Source organism: Prinia subflava, chromosome 1 (genome assembly GCF_021018805.1).
Source record: "Prinia subflava isolate CZ2003 ecotype Zambia chromosome 1, Cam_Psub_1.2, whole genome shotgun sequence".
In the NCBI taxonomy this organism is placed as follows: domain Eukaryota; kingdom Metazoa; phylum Chordata; class Aves; order Passeriformes; family Cisticolidae; genus Prinia; species Prinia subflava.
The window spans coordinates 128366989-128383521 of NC_086247.1; the positions used below are offsets into that span (position 1 = coordinate 128366989).

Below are 16533 nucleotides of genomic sequence, written 5' to 3' on the forward strand. Positions count from 1 at the left end.
ATACATCAGAAAGTAAACTTTAATTGAATATTCAGAGAATGTTTTTTGGAGTAAAACACAATTTAGAAAAATACTGCATGGAAGGCTGCAGACTAAAAAGAAGTATCTGTTCCAAAACGTTCAAATGAGTATGTGATCCACTATTTATGTTAATGTGCAGAATCATTAGGCACTATTGTGCTGTCTACTACATGTACACAAAAAGGACTACTGAACATGATACTGTCTTATGTCCTGATTCAGATCACCAGTATGATAGTGTCATCACATTCTTATCATCTGCACTTCATTCTGTTTCCACGGCTGTGATTCAGGCAGGACAGCTAAGAAAGGGTCTGTGGGAATGCATCTCTCAGAAAGACATTGAAAAGAAGGTGAAGTTCTAGTCTAGGAGACTCAAAGTACGTAAATATCTACTGGTAAAGAAAGAACATAGTTTCAATGGAGAATACAAGGAGTTAGAAGTTTTTTTTGTTAGTTTAAGGAATTTGACATATTGATGAGAATACATTAGGCCTAACACACACGCTTTCTAATTTTGTGAGCTCATTACAGAAAACCAGGTTTAATGTTGATGAAAAGCTGCAGCACAGCAGGGTAGGCTGAATGAACTCAGCTTGGCTTACTAAACCTTTGTCTTCCTACAGCACCAAACAGGAGTCTACCTTTGGAATTTAAGGAGGATATTCTGCCTCTTTGTTGTTGTACAGTCTCTGGCTTCAAAAAGAAATCTGGTTAATCTGGAATTGCCCTGTCATCAGTAGAGGAGTTGCAGTTACTCAGGAAGGGAAGGAGTTACCCCTAGGAGCTGCACTTCTGGTTCCTCTCCCTAGTAACTAGGCTGAGCAGAGAAAACCCAAAGCAAGATGAATTATCATGTCATAACAAAAGGGTGGTTGTGGGGAGGAGGACAGTTTCTCAAGCCCCACTTTTATGCTATTGTTCAGAACAACTAGCTCATCTTGCCCAGGAGGCTGCTTTAGTGCTTTTGTGAACATAAAAGGTTCTCCAGCTAAAAATGCAATAAACTGTGTGTTATTTTGAGATACGGCAATTGCCGTGGTGAATATGCTCTTTGAATATCTCCTTTAGGTGCTTTAGGGTGAAACCCTCTCCTCTGTGACCACACAAATGTATACTTGCTGACTGTCATATCAGGGTTTGGATCACACTTTATAGAAACAGCAGAAATTGGATCTTTAACCACTACCTTGACTGACCTGCTGGACACAACATGGTCTGGTTCCATTACTGATTTTGTCACCAGGGAGTGTCTGTAGGGACCAGCTCCCAGTCAGCCTTCTGTCAGGCTGCTTTGGATGTAGTTGTTCTTTCATTTACCTTTGAACACATGCCATAAGGCATCAATCCAATTTCAGGGATGATCTCAAGCAAGGGAGAGGTTTGAGCCCCAGCTTTTGCTAAAGGGAGGGCAGTCAGGACACAAATTCCCAGTACCCTTGCACATTAGTGGTACTTTGCTGGGTGTAAACTTTACCCTTCACAGGAGACAATTAAGGATGAAGACCAAATGTTTAAATCTACTGTCCACATTTCTCATCACAGTGAATACAACCTCCTCCCTACTCTCCTTTGCTGCTCCTTTTCTTTTGAAATGACACCTGCAAGTGCAACAGAGCTCAAATCTGACAAGATGTAATTATTTTAGATAAATTGTCTAACTTTAGGCAAAAAATTATTGCAAAAAATTACATGCCAAGTCAGGAGCAAAGAAAAAACCAGTATAGTGGGTTTGTTTGGTCTTCAGCAGTGCTTTACGGCTCTGCTTCTAGACCAGCTGAACTGCAGAAACATCTCAGATTCAAAATGGACAGCTTGAAAGGAAACATGCTGTTTGTAGAATGATCAATTTTTTAACTTCTGGATATAAAATAATCATTAAAATTATTTTAATGCTTTGGGTATCTGTTAACTAAAAAACTCTGAAAACAAAACAGTTCTGAACAACTTCATAAAATTAATTCTTCTTTCTGTGAGGCCTGAGTACTTCCCAGCTCCCAGCCACACTATTCTCCAAGCAGTGTCATGGATGCCACCTAAACCACTGCAAGTACCCAACACAGCACACAGAATCCATCAGATGAGAGTGGGATATATTTTATTAGAAGGACACTAATTTTTAAATGACACTGAAAAGATTTTCAAACTGAATTTCCAAATTCAAGTTCCTATGAAAGCTGAATGGTCAGAGCTTTAGTAAACAATATAGGTGAAACCACATAATAACTCTCACATATAAAGAATAACTGATTATTACTTGGCTTCTCTTTACTGGAATGCAGCACAGATACTCCCCTTTAAACAATAACTTCAAAACATTTAAGAAGATAGCTGTCAAAAATACTAAATATGCACATTTAAAAAAATCTAAACAACAAATATATAACAACCTAAGACATATTCACAATGTAATTTCTTCATCATTTTACAGTATTTATCTCAAATACTGTAATAGGATCCAAGTCTGAAAATATATGTACTTTAAGCTACCACAACAGTGTAAGAGCATAAAAAATATAGGAAAATATCCATCAACATTTAGCACAAAATATATATTGCACCCCAAGAGAGAAAACAAGCGTGTGCCGCAGATCATTATTCATCACAAATCATGATGTGACATCAGAAAGCTGTTGCTGGTGGAACAGCAGCTCTGGTCTTAGCTGGCAAAAACATGCTCAGAGCTTGTGAGTGGGGACACAGTGGTCTGTGAGAACGCATGTTTAGGTATTTAGCAGTTTAATTTAGTTGGATAAGAAACAATGTAATGTTTTCCTGTTGTTAAACATTGCCATCTGTACCTCAGGCACACAAATTAAAAAAAGACCATTAAAAGTACGTGTCCTGAGATTTCCTTCTTCAGGGGGCAAAGAGGTTAAAATGGAAAAGCTGATCTGTATATAAATCAGGAACACATGTGGTAATGAGAACAAACAGCAGCCAACAGGCAGGCGGGGATAACTTCTCCAGGCAGGCACAAAATGAGACAGACAAAATACCATCTACTGGAAAAGGGAAGGAAACAACTGATTTTCACTTTGAAATTGGTAAGTTTAACCAATTCTATTAAGTCTTAATGATTACTTAAGGGCTTGTAACTAACTCGGAGTTTTAAAACTTGGTTTCACTGAAACGCTCTCTGTCCAGTAGGGCAGAGCAGCATTCTTTAGCATTAATATTGGTTTCTATCTGTACAAAATCAAGAGGTGATGTTAATATGTGTAACAGGATCTATGTGTTTTGTAACTAATTGAAATAACAAACAGTTGAGACATAGACTTCCTCTTAAAGTCATGAAATGTTCGTGTCTGCAGCCTACCTACTGGAAGGGGATACCATCAGCCAGTCTCCTACTGAGGCTGAAACACTTTTGCTTGATTTCTTTGGAAATAAATGGAATATTTAACGTACTAAGTTATCGTTCACTTAAAGCTAAGAAATATATCACAGTTGTGAATAATAATCCATTTGATATACCAGCGGCAGGCCCCCAAAATATTAAGTCAATTAAAGTAAGTCTTTATCTTCTTTAAGACTCGTCTTAAAGTCTTACCTACTTTAAGACTTGTTTCTTGACGGAGGCAGAAAAAACAAAGAGAACATTATGGATTACAAAGCACTGAATTTTCAAGTGTAAAGTCATACCAAAATCTTGATAAATTATCATTGATGTCGTAGGTGAGCAGTCGGTCAGGAACGTCACTGCGGGTGCCCTGCACTGCTAACACATGTGGTGCGAGGGCAAAGGGGACGTCGCTCAGGAGGTCTGACATGAAAGGGCTGCTTTCCAAAGTCTGACTCCTTTGATTTCCCATCTCTGTGCTTGATACAGTCAACTGTGACCGGTGCCCCGTATTTATCTAAAAAGAACAGAAGAACAGAAATTTACACACTGCAAATCAGACAGCTATGGCTTTGTACTTAGAACCACAAGGACCTACTAATAAAGGGAAACAAAAACCATCAAACAAATAAATAAAAGCAGTTTCAGAGTTCAGTTTAGGTAGATTTAAAATAGCAGTTCTTAATACATGTTGATATAATTCTTTGGCTCAGGTCAACCAGAATTAAGGCTAAAACAAAAATAAGACTCTTTGTAATGATTACTGAGATCATAGAAACACAGAATATGCTGAGTTGGAAGGGAAATTAGGATCACTGAGTCCAACTCCTGCCTCTGCACAGAACACCCCAACAGTCACATCATGTGCCTGAGAGTGTTGTCCAAACACTTCTTGAACTATGACAGGCGACCCAACATTACTCTGCATTTATGAAACCCATAAGGCTCGTGGGACTTTTTGTCATTATGTTCAGTCTTGTTTAGGGGAAATTACTTCATACAATTCGTTTCATAAACTGATGAAACTCCATCTTTTGTTCCCTTGTGCCTTTCCAGAAGTTGTCCAGGAAAAGCATGACTTTTGTCATTAAGAACTGTCCTATCCCAGTTATTTCAAAGGATTAATGATGTTGCTTTCCAGTGTGAAATAGAATTGCTTGACTGGCTGGTATGTTCTATAATATAGCAAATATATGCAGTACCAAACATATGTTCATTATAGCAAAACACAGTTAAAACTTAGAAAAACCACCAATTCAAGAACCAAAACCAACAAGGAAATAAAAAAACTTGACATACAGAAGTAGTTAATACAATTTAGAGAATAATGTTGAACCCAATGGACTTGGAAGCTTTGATCCTGACCTACCAATATGACCTCACTAAGTGTTTATCCTGACATTTTTGCCATTTTAAGAACAAAATACTATTTATTTTGCCTCTAGAAATCAAATGTAATTTATTTTACTATTTATACCAGTAAAATCCTATACAAAGTGATACCTCTCATTAGGCACCCATAATGATGTTCTTGATAACAGGCTCTGAGCAACCTGGTCTATTGGAAGGTGTGTCTGGCAATGGCAAGGGAGTTGGAACAAGATGACCTTTAAGGTTCCTTCCAACCCAAACCACTCAATGATTCTGTGATCTCTAGGAATGAGATGTTTCTTTAGAAGGATTTTACTTTGTACCAGCACACAGACATATTCAGTAACATGTTGGAAAGTCCTTAACAAGTCATGCCAGAGCCATAAACACAGACAGGAATTTCTGACTTTGATGAAGTCCTGACTTCTTCCTTTCAACCTCCCATGTTCAATATGCAGCCAGAAAACTCCAAAGCTTACACACAATCAGGGAAGGAAGAGCACTGAAAGCTTTAAACACTAATTTGGTATTCACCTGATCCTAAGGGTGAAATGCATCTAGTTATATGGAGGTTGCTTGCATCTGTGATTTTTAGGGTGTTGTGCTGCTCAAGATCTGACCTGTGCTGAAGTTGAGTATCACAGATCATAGCTGTTCCAGAGAACCTGAGGGTCTTGCTGTCTGACAGAACAGTTTAGGTGGTGGGGTGGTGGTGGGTGCTTTGTTTTCTTGCCCAGAGCATTTAGCCAGGGAAAAGATACTCCATCTTCTTCCCAAAGAAGGGACTGGCTTTGCCTTGAACAACAAGTGCAACCTGAGCACTAATTATTCCTTACACAACCCAATATTCATCTGGTAGGACAGTTAAACTGATGCTAAACCTTCTATTAACCTGCCAACAATGAGTCAAAAATGACACAAATAATCTTGCCAGTCTGTGTCACAGCCAACGCTTGGCTTGGGTGGTGGAGGACACACACTCCTCCACAGCCTGCTGAGACACAAAGATGAGTGGTGCTGCATGCTCTGAAAGGGATCCTCACTTGGAAGCTTTTGTTCATACTTAGCTTTTGAAACCTAAGGCTTAAGATAAACTTCCCAAGATCTGTTACTATCATGTCGCAGGATAATAATGTAAAATTTCTGAAGGTTAAGTTTAATAAAAGGAGTGACCGATGCATACAGCTACTAACCTTACTGGTTATGATCCAATACAGAAGAGGAGAGATATTCTCCATGCTACTGTAATACTGGTATGTCTGTTACTATAGAACTCCTACAGCTAGAGTTTATAGATATTTCTTTATTTTCCCTGGCTGTCCTTTTCTCAGTTCTCTCTCTTTAGATGTAGTTAACAGCTCTTCAGGAAGCCACATGCAACAGCAGAGACAACAGTGATAGAGAAGATTTCTTTTGGTTTTTCTTACTGATTCTGGTACTTTTAGAACACAAGGAAAATAGGAAAGCTAGCAGAGAAGTCAGGAAGATAGCCTGCATAGTTCTCCTATTCCAGCTTTCGAAGCTGTGAACAAAAAAGCATGGGCAGTAGTACATCTGTACTAATAGTAACTCCATAAGTTCAGGAAAACACAAAACCTCTTGTACTTTTCTAATCAGCATAGTTATCTCCAAGACAAAGATCATCACCTCTCACTTTAAGAGGTATTAGCTTCTATGGCCGCTCATTGCTAACACTTTGAGAGAAGTCTTCCTTCTTGCCAGGGCCCAATTTACACTTCAGAACAAAAGTCATAAACATCTTCCAATACAGACATATTCTTTTGCTAAGAACACTGCCAAACAGACAGAACATTTATTTGTGTTAATATTTATCTGAAAGGACACACCACAACACTTCAGGTGAGTCCTTACATTTGTTGCTGCTGTAAAACTAAAAACTTCTCTTAATTTCTACTCTGCATGAGTTTATTACATTCCCTCTTAAAAGAAAGAATTTGTGGATCATTTATTGAGGTGCTGGTATTTGGTTGCCTTTCATCATTCCCATATTCTGAAGGGAAGCCAGAAAGCCCCAGCTGAAAAAATGGGTTACATCTAGGAATCAATTAAACTAGATGTTCAAAGACCTTTCTGCCTCTCTCTCCTCCCACATTGCAGGGAAAAATGATCCCTCACTCACTGTCCTATTCCCATCATTCAGATGATAATCAGAAATCCCTAGAGTCTAATGATTATTTTGGTTGGCAAATTATAGTTTTATGAGCACCTGTTTATATCTTAATTGTCCCCCAAGCTGGGTGAACACAATTTACAACACAAATTAGACCATCACGTGACAAAGCTAACTTCAAAGAGGGAAAAAAAGAGTGAGAACAAAGCGCCTTGGATCTTCTTTCTTCCATAAACCTTACATTTGTTAGAATGGTGCTAAATAGGCAGACCCAGAAATTAAAACCCTTTCTGTAAATAGCAGATACCATGTACTGACAGTGATGGAGCAAGGACCAGCTTTGCTAACTCCCAAGTCCCACTCCATAGTTGAAAGCAAGACTGCAGTGAGGAAGGATGAATTACATTAGAATTATTTTACTGTGAAAGCATCATTTTACCAAACTCAACCTCTGCATACTGTCAGTGAGGTTCTTAATAGTTTATGATACTATTTGACTAGTCAAAACAGTATCATAAAGAACGCCCAAAATGGTTGACATAAACATAGTACTGGTAGGTCAGAAACAAAGGAAAGTGTCAGGTCAGCTTAACAAATGCCATGATCTTAATTCCAGTGGTCTTTGGGTCTCAGTTTACTCAACTCCTCCTGAGAAGGTCTTGGGCCTAATATGACAAGATCAGTTCACAACATAAATGTACAAGGAGTCTAGATTTTTCACATTTAGTCCACTACTATCTCTCCCATGAAAAGAGTTATTTTTAATTGTCTTAAAAAGTCTGCATTCACTTTTTCATTTATAACAAGTCACATTTTATATTAGTTATCTAAATGAAGGAAAAAGTTCCTGTCCTGAAGAATTCAGGAAACAAGAAGTAATTTTTCAGTTCTGCCTAGAGCAGTCAGTTGTTGCCCTTTGCTATGCAGAGCTGTTTCTGTGCATTCCTGTAGTGTTATTTAGATATTGGCCTCCTGTGCAAGACCCTTTCAAACTAGACATGTTTCTGTGCTTCCAAAACATGAAGATATCCTTTAAATGGGCTAAGATGTGTTTCATTCATATGCTGGAGAACCAACATGGGTGGAAAGGCCTTGCTGAAGCCAACCTCCCCAGCAGGCTTTCAGGTAGTGTGATGAAGAGCTGGACACTCTGTGGGACAACATCAGCCACCCATCAGTGCCAAGGTCGGCCGCACTGCTTCCAGTGCAAACACCAGCACAGGATGATGTGATGCAACTGAGGTCAAGGTTATGAAACGGCTCATGCTTTATGCATGCATTCTTCAAGCATATATAGAACTGCAAGTCCTGGAGAATTTGATATTGCACATTAGTCACACTAGTTTCTACTTAAATGCCTAACTTACTTAGCCAGAATACAATTCACTCAGAGCATATTGTCTGGGCATTAGCTAAACTAAGCACTGCCAAATGCTATGACACACAATCCTGTTATGAGAAATATTAATTGAATGAACCAAGAAGATCACTGATTTACATTTCAACATACACCAAGGAGTCAAAAAAATTAGTAAAAATTACATAAGGTATGGCAATAAAATTTAATTTAGATAAGCAAGGTGTCTTTGGTATTCTTGGTTTGCAATCCAAAAGAACAGGAAGAAACACTATGTAAGTATATATATATATATAGTAGCTGGCCACCAGATACTAATTGTGCTCTGAAAACAATATGTTATTTTGAAACTACCCTCTAAAGTAAGTTATTCTTTTTTTCTCTTTTTTAAAAGATGTTTCTCAGCTGTTAGGTGTTTTCAAAAACACCTAATTTGCTGCACGTCTCTGTATTAACCATAAAGTTTGCCAAGAGTCTCATAAGGAAGAAAAAATGCACATTTTACAATGTACTGAGAAGCTGGATTTACAGGGCTCTGAAGGAGAATCAAAGATTAGTGCGTTAATTATTATCATCCAAACCCTTGAACAAGGTTTTCTATCAAAAGTGATTAATTTTAAAAATTATACTTTCTGTAAAAAAGAGGGTTTTTTTCCAGGATATTTTTCTTTTAAAAACAGCCTTGAGAAACAAACAGTACCTTCAGTCTTCCAGAATATTTAATAAATATCAAGCAATATAATACTTATGACAGACACCTGCTATGTGACTGCTGGCATAGAATTATCTTTATTTCAGACAACTTTGTGGTATTACAGGAAATAGTGAATCATAAGGTATTTAGAATTTATTTAGCACTATGCAGAAATACTGATGTATCTAGAAAAGGAAATTGTCATATGGGATTGTTCCTTCAATGTGTTTTGGTTGATGCTTTAGGGTACTCACTGGACCTTGTTAAAAAATTTGTAGGAATTACGGAATGAGTATCTCCATTGATGACAACAATTCACTTTTCAAACAAAAATGGTAATCACAAAAATGAACAGAGGAGGAAAGAAAAACTACTCACAAGGTTTGTATTCAAAATTTGAACCTAGGAGAACAGAATCACAGAATCAAAATTAGGTTGGAAAAGACCTCTGGGATCAGTGAGTCCAACCTATGGCCAAACACCACCACATCAAGCAGACCATAGCATGGAGTGCCATGTCCAAGCTTTCCTCAAACACCTCCAGGGATTTTAACTCCATCACTTCCCTGGGCAGTCCATTCCAATTTGAACAACTCTTTCTGTGAAGAAATTCCCTCTGATGTCCAAAATTTCTTCTGATGTCAGGATCAGTAGAGCCTTGCTGGTGGTGGTGAAAGTGCACAACGTGATAATTTTCAAGTATCACAAACCCCCAATCCAAAACATTAACAAAAAACCACCCCACTATGTGACCTGCACCCTTACAAAACTATAAGAAAGGAACAAACCCACCTGGACAAGCACAACGCCAATGCCCTGTGGTTTCAGAAAACCACATGTGAATAAGGAGAGCTGCTATTCTTTCAAGGTTCACTCAAAATTTTAATCAGCCCTCCCCTCCAGAGACTTAAGAGAAAAGCTCTTCGTAGCTGGGAGAGCAAAGTTAGATGTAAGAAGTGCTGGAGACCCTGCAGTAGCTTGTTGCTATATCAGAATCTCTCCTGGTTGCTTGCTTGCTTTCTTAGCAGAAATGCAGTGTCTGGGATTGTAGTAGTGGCCAAGGATTGGTGTTCCCAGGGGCTGCAGTAGGGCAGACCTACAGGCTGAAAGGTTTGGGTTAACACTGAGTCCTTGGAGAGGCTTTTAGAAGCAAGAATGGTTCTTAGTGGAAATCAGCTTTCCCATTTGCTTTGGGCTCTTGTTTCCAAGCTTCTTATGACTCTAATTGTGCAATACTGCAGCAATTCGTCTTTCTTAAAGAGCTCCTGCTACCTGTACAAGTTTATCAATATTGCTATTCAGAGTAAAATGTAACCAATTTTTAAAATAAGAGTTGAAGAATATTTTAACTAATTTTAGGTATTTTTCTTATATACATTTAGGTACATATATTTTAGGTATTTTTCTCCTCTAAAGCATGCTTTTCAGCTGTTTCTTAATTAGAATGGAATCGAGGTCAGGTTAATGCCACTGAAATCTTAAAGAAAAGAATTCTAAAGAAGCAATGAAGAGAGGTTCTGACATTCTGTAGTTTCTCTTTATTACAGCAAAGCTCCTCATGGAGCATCCCGGTCTGCAAAGAACAGCAGGGAAATCTTTGCTAAACCACACTTTCAGTATCAATACTGATGTACATTTCAGAATTCTTATTGGCATTAAAGCAATTGGAAAAGTGTAATTACTAGAACAATTCTATAATGTAAATGCAGAATATACTTGCTGTAATTAGATGTAATTAGATGCCCTCTCAAACAGCCATAAAACTGTTAATCTCTGCAGAGGGGGAGAACTGCAAGGTTGCCATTTGAACTCTGGATACTCTGAATGTTCCATAGTTAAAGTGTGTTAATGTAAAAAAAATTTACACTTTCTGTAAAAAAGAGGGTTTTTTTCCAGAAACAGACTTGTTTTTCTTGATTATCCTAGTAAATACTAGAGATGCCTGTGAGTTTTATTTATGAGACAGTTATAGGATGTAATTCTACCCTAGAAAAGTATTCTAAAGTACCACAAAAGACTTCAAATCTAGTGTCTAAACCAACTACCTCATTTTGTCATCCTAGAAGAAAAAAACTTGATTTTCTTTGTTACAATTTTGCAAACTCAAACCTCAGTACAAGATGAAGGTTCTCTTTTTACTCAATCCTCTATAACAATATGTCATGGGAAATATTTTGAGAGGGGTTAGTGATAAATTTAGCAAATATATTGAATTTAATATAATCAAATTATATAATGATATTTTTATTTCTAATTCCTACTTTTATTCCTAACTCCTATTATTTATTTCATTCAGTAATTGTTTGAAGATAGAGAATTAAACATCACAAATGTGGGCATCTATAATGAGAAACTATGAAATTGAGAACAAACAAGGATAAGATGCAACATGAAAAGAAGACTGCAAACCTAAATGAAAGCTGAAATAAGAAGGAAGCAGAAAACTTTCTAAAGCTTTATTAAAAATTATAAGGCTTAATCTCCCACCATCAAGTAAAGTACTTATGCTCTTATCTCTCCTGTCCCAACCAATTTCACCACTGTTGGTTCTGATAATTGAAGACTTATGCCCCCTCAATTTCTTTCTTTGCTGCCTGCCCATTCCTCTCTGGAGGCCCCTGAGTTTTAGGGCACCCTCTTTACAGTGCAGTCCCCTCTGCAACACGATTGTAATAAAAATTATCTTAGAAGAAAGACAGGGGTGTGGGTTCAACAAGGAACAGTTTATCTAGATCCTCTGTTCCTTCAAAGTACTATGCAAGCTATTTATAGCAAAGATCTCAATATAATAAGCAACATGAACAATACTTCACATATTGTGCTCCTGCCACTGCCAGGAAATGGTACCAACTAGGCCAGAGTTGGTTTTTTTTTCCCTTTCTTTCTGTAGCATGTATGCTGGAAGATTAAAAAGTTACTGAAAATTACTACAGTAAGTGAACTGCAAGCCAGAACTGTAACTGAAAATGCACACAGCTCTAGACATCCAGCACTGCATTCCACAACCACAAATCAGAAATGAAGGACAAGTCAATATATTGCAAAATGAACAGGCAAGTCTGATAAATGTTGATAATGGATTTGTTTTGTAACTTCAGTATCATCCAGAAGCACAAAGCATTTACATTTATTTTGCTGCTACCTTCATTCATGATGTTATTCAAAACTCAGATAACTAACTTTAAACATAGCTGGAGAATATACTAAGAGATTAATTTAATATAAAACTTAAACAGCATAATTAAAACTAAAAAAAAAAAATACTATGAAAAACCAGTATTTAAATAATCTGTTTTAATTTAGCAGCTGCATTTGGTCGATGTACTTAGTAACAGCATGATGTGGAATTTTCTCAACTGTTTCAAGAAAAAAATATTCAAAAGACTTTTGGGAGGTTACCTCCTGAACAGCAGAAGCTTAGACTACCTGGGTCTCTGCATTCATGTCTATCTCTTGTTCCCAACCCTGCTACTGTAGAAGCTCCAACAGGGTAACCTGCTAGGGTAGGGAAAAGATGACAGCTTCTCTGAGATGGTAGATGCCCACAGAGCAGAACCTCTGAAATGAGGGCTAAGACTGATTCTCTCATTACTGTACTAGGTGTGTGAAAATCCAAGGATTTGAATGCAAAAGAAAGGTGTCTACCAAAACAAAAGGAACTCTGTCAATTAAAGATAAAAAATAGCAAGAAAATATTTAGCAAATATAGTTGTACTCAAAAATAAAGCCAATACATTTTCCAGAAAATTAGAGCAACTGTGGAAAGTGTAGATCAAAAGGTTGTTTTGCTGCTGGTTTGGGTTTGTTTTAAGAAGAAAAGGAAATTTCTCCTTGAGTAACTGAGGGAGTCAGCAACATCAACTAAATATCTCCCTAGAATGTCAATATCAATGAGAGAAAAAAGACAGAGGGGTAACAATTTCTATCAGATGAAAGGAAAAGAAAATTATCTTGGATTTGGTTTTCAGAAAAGAAGGTAAGTAGAGGGAACAGAAAAGAATTACTAGTCTGAACTCAGGTCAATCTTCCTCCAGCAAGACCTAGGAACAACATCCTCAGCCACGCTTTCAAGAGTTTTGTGAGGTAACTAAACCCCTGGATCTTAAAAGGATTCTCACACAGATGCATGGATAAAAATTGTTGTACTAAGTGCTGTGTTCTGAGGTTTTTATCATGCTGCTTAAATTCCAAGCATGTGGCAAGACTAGCAATCTCTCGTGTTTACAAACTTAAAATATTTTAATGCCAAAAAAAAAAGAATTAATCTTCTCACACAACTTTCACCTGCTCTCTCCGTAGAGATTTGGGTCAGTAAGAGAAAGGACGGATGGGTATTTGACTTTAATTTCCTCCATAAACAGTCTGTAACTGGAGCTCTTGTCAACACCACCTTCAGTAAACAGGTTACCAGGAGCCAGAGTTTGTAAAAGCTTCAGTCTACAAACAGCAACAAGACTGAGTTGTCCTCAGCACCTACTCATCAGGCTTTTCAGATTCAGGAAAAAAAGTATCATGACTCTTAAAGAAGAAAAAGGCAAAAAAATTAATTATTTAAATAAAAAGGAACTAATAGTTGTCCACTTCTTTTAAATAAGGTGGCCTCTTTGACCTTCCTTGCTCTCTATGGATGGAAAATAATTGGATCACAATGAAAAGGAAGAAGGGTACTTTTTTTTTTAAAGAAAGGTCTGTTTTTAACTAGCAGTACTGCTGATCATATTAAAACAGTAGAAACACATTCTTAAAATTTGTAGTACTGTGGAAGCAAAGAAAAGAAAATTGTAAACAAATAACTTACATTTTACTTTGTATTTTTAAAAAGTGCTTTAGAATAAAATTTGAATATGTACTTCCAGGTGCACAGACTCTCATGAGAAGGACAGGAGCTGTGATGTTCCAGTTTGGTTTTTTTTAAGGTAAAAATTACAGTAGAAGTACATTGTAGCAAAAGGATCAAACAACACTCATGGAAGGCACAGACAAACATATTCCCATCTTACCAATATTAGCATTCTGTGCTGAAATGGGACCATTTTCATGTCATGTTTTCTTTCCATTAAAATGGACTGCCCACTGCCATTTGAGTTTTACATTTTTTCCCCCTCTGAAAGTGGCAGTGCAACTAAGCTAAAGACATTGTTTTTTTCCTTACTTGCTGTTTAAAGTAATTGTTAACAAGCTGCCCTGTGCTACAGTCTTTCACCCACCATTTTGTGCTAATGCATCACGTTGTAAACATCACTGTACTATCTTCGTGCACAGTCTCATCAAGGGATGTATGATCTACATTGCATTTTAGATCAATTTTAATATTGGGAAAGCCCAGAAGGTTTGCTCTGAGAAGCAGGATGACTGATCAATTTGTTGACAGCAGCAAAGTGAACCAGCATTACTGGCTTTTAGTCAAACCACATGTATCTAGGCAAGAGATACAGGATAATCAGGAGTTTTATCTGGGATTAAGCTACTCAGAAGATCCCAAAATTAGAGAAAGGCTGAAAAACGTGATGGGAACATCTGGACACCTAGTTTGAGCATCTCTTGCTACAAATAACCAATCAATGTAACTGAATAAGCAAGCAATTAAATCAAACAAAGAGTGAGTCTTTGCCCAAACTAAACAGGGAGGTATGCAAAGTGTGCTTCTGCATACACGTGCCTTGATCACCGTTTGGTGTGTATGTCCCTTTTAGTAAAGCCTCATTTTTAAAGTGAAGAGGCTGCAAAACAGGTCAATTGTACTATTTTATGAACTTTTTACATGTGGGCACATACTTTGCTATCTCTAGGCACAGAATTATGAAAATATACCATGCCTGTGTGTCATTCTTTCCCTGCAGGATGTCATTTTGTCTTCTGTTGCTCAAACACCACAAATTGTGCAATCTGACTGCAGCACTGACTCCACAGGCAGGGCTGTGGGACAGGGGGCTGTTCCAATCCATTTGTTGTGTTTACATGTATTTGCTGGCCAGACAGAACACCTTGGACAGCTGTAAGGCCTCCTCAGGTCTTGTACTGAAATCTCAGTTGAAATTACACATAGGGTTTAACACTATTTCACACTTGTAAAGTGCTATAGAAAAGTGTAAGACAGCATTGCATTATGTTTTCTAAGTTCACAGAGGAAGTTGGTGACAACCACGTCAATTCACATCTCCTAATTCCCACTCAAGTTCCCCATATCTAAAAATATAATGCTTCCTATAAAAAAAAAAAAAGACAATGGACATAGTATTAATGATGCTACTGTGATTACTAAGTATCTGAATAACCCCAGCTCTGTATCATGTTACACAAACAAGTCCAGCTATTCACTTCAGAATGGAGAAAAACCCTACAAGGTAATAGCCTTGCAAGACACCCTGGGTCCTACTGGTTGATCCTGATCAATAGCTTGCACAAACTGCAGTTTATTAAATGTTGTTTGTGAGGCCACTGCAACTAATCCTTTATGACATGAGGAGCAGACTTTCTCATATATGTACATATACCTAATATGTTTATGTATAGTGTGTATATAAACCCTCTCCTGAGTTATCCAATTGTTGTCCAGTAAGGGCAGACAGAAGCCCACTGGTCCACATGTTCTGGAGATCTTCCTAGAATGAGAAGACTTCCTAAATATTTTCATAAATTATCTAACAGCAATATGAACATTACGATATAATGAAGCTTTACAAAGTAAATATGTCATTGCATACTAATAGTTGTGATATGAATAGTTGTAACATGTAATAGATGTAATACACAATATTTGATTTTTTTTTAGCTGAATGGGCTATTTACCTTCATTTTCAGTAAGATCACAAGCATCTGCTGTGCCTTTCTTATCATATAGCAGCTCTACTTTACATGCACTTTCTATCTGTGGCTGCACGTGGATTCCCCAATGAAGTCCCAGCTATTTGCTACACACAAAGGATGAAGAAAGCTAAGAAAAGTCATGTCCATTGCAGCTGCCAAGGCTGAATACGAGTCATTTAAAGGTAATGTTAAAATTTCACTTCTTACAGCTTATGGTCATGCTGTAAAACATAAGATCTTTTTTTCTGATGGTACCAGCTTCTCTTTTCAGAGAAAAGTACATGCTTGATGACTTGCTGCAGACAGTCCTATTCCAGTCCCTTCTAAGAGTGGATAATTTCATTAAGTGATTATTGCTTACATACGCAATTAAGAAGAGAGAAAATATGGACCAACATGCTTTAAGGGTTTTATATATGAAAAAGAAGATCTTAGAGTTAATATGATATATGACAAGCAATTAGTCTAACCAGGCCATAACTAGAATTCTATCTTATGAGAGGTTAAAAAAAAAAAGTGCCAAGCTAAGCAACAACATTTTTGATAGATACTGCATTTTGTCAAAAGAGAGCAAATTAATCACAAATAATGTGATCCCAATAATTTTGAAATATAAACCACTTTCTGTAAAGTAAATGTAGGGAAGTTAAACTTATGCAACAAATCTAGCCCAGAACACCCTTCTTGAGATTTTAAATATGGGACCCCCTGAACCATAAACCAAGAGTCAATAAGTGAACAGAGACATGATCAGTAATAGCTCATTTTCCAGTAACTTGTAAAAATAATCCAGGTAGACAAACTTAAGG

General features: G+C 37.3%; 1 protein-coding gene across 3 annotated transcripts in view; it reads right to left on the reverse strand.

Annotated features, from left to right (window-relative positions):
• Positions 1–2850: 2850 nt before the first annotated feature.
• The window catches only part of UMAD1 (UBAP1-MVB12-associated (UMA) domain containing 1), a 77911-nt gene continuing 64228 nt past the window's right edge, over positions 2851–16533 (reverse strand). For all 3 annotated transcript variants that reach the window (XM_063411675.1, XM_063411682.1, XM_063411691.1), the window contains one exon: positions 2851–3881. In XM_063411675.1, coding sequence (XP_063267745.1) covers positions 3624–3881 — 258 coding nt within the window. In that variant the 3' untranslated portion in view covers positions 2851–3623. The remainder of the gene's footprint in view (positions 3882–16533) is intronic.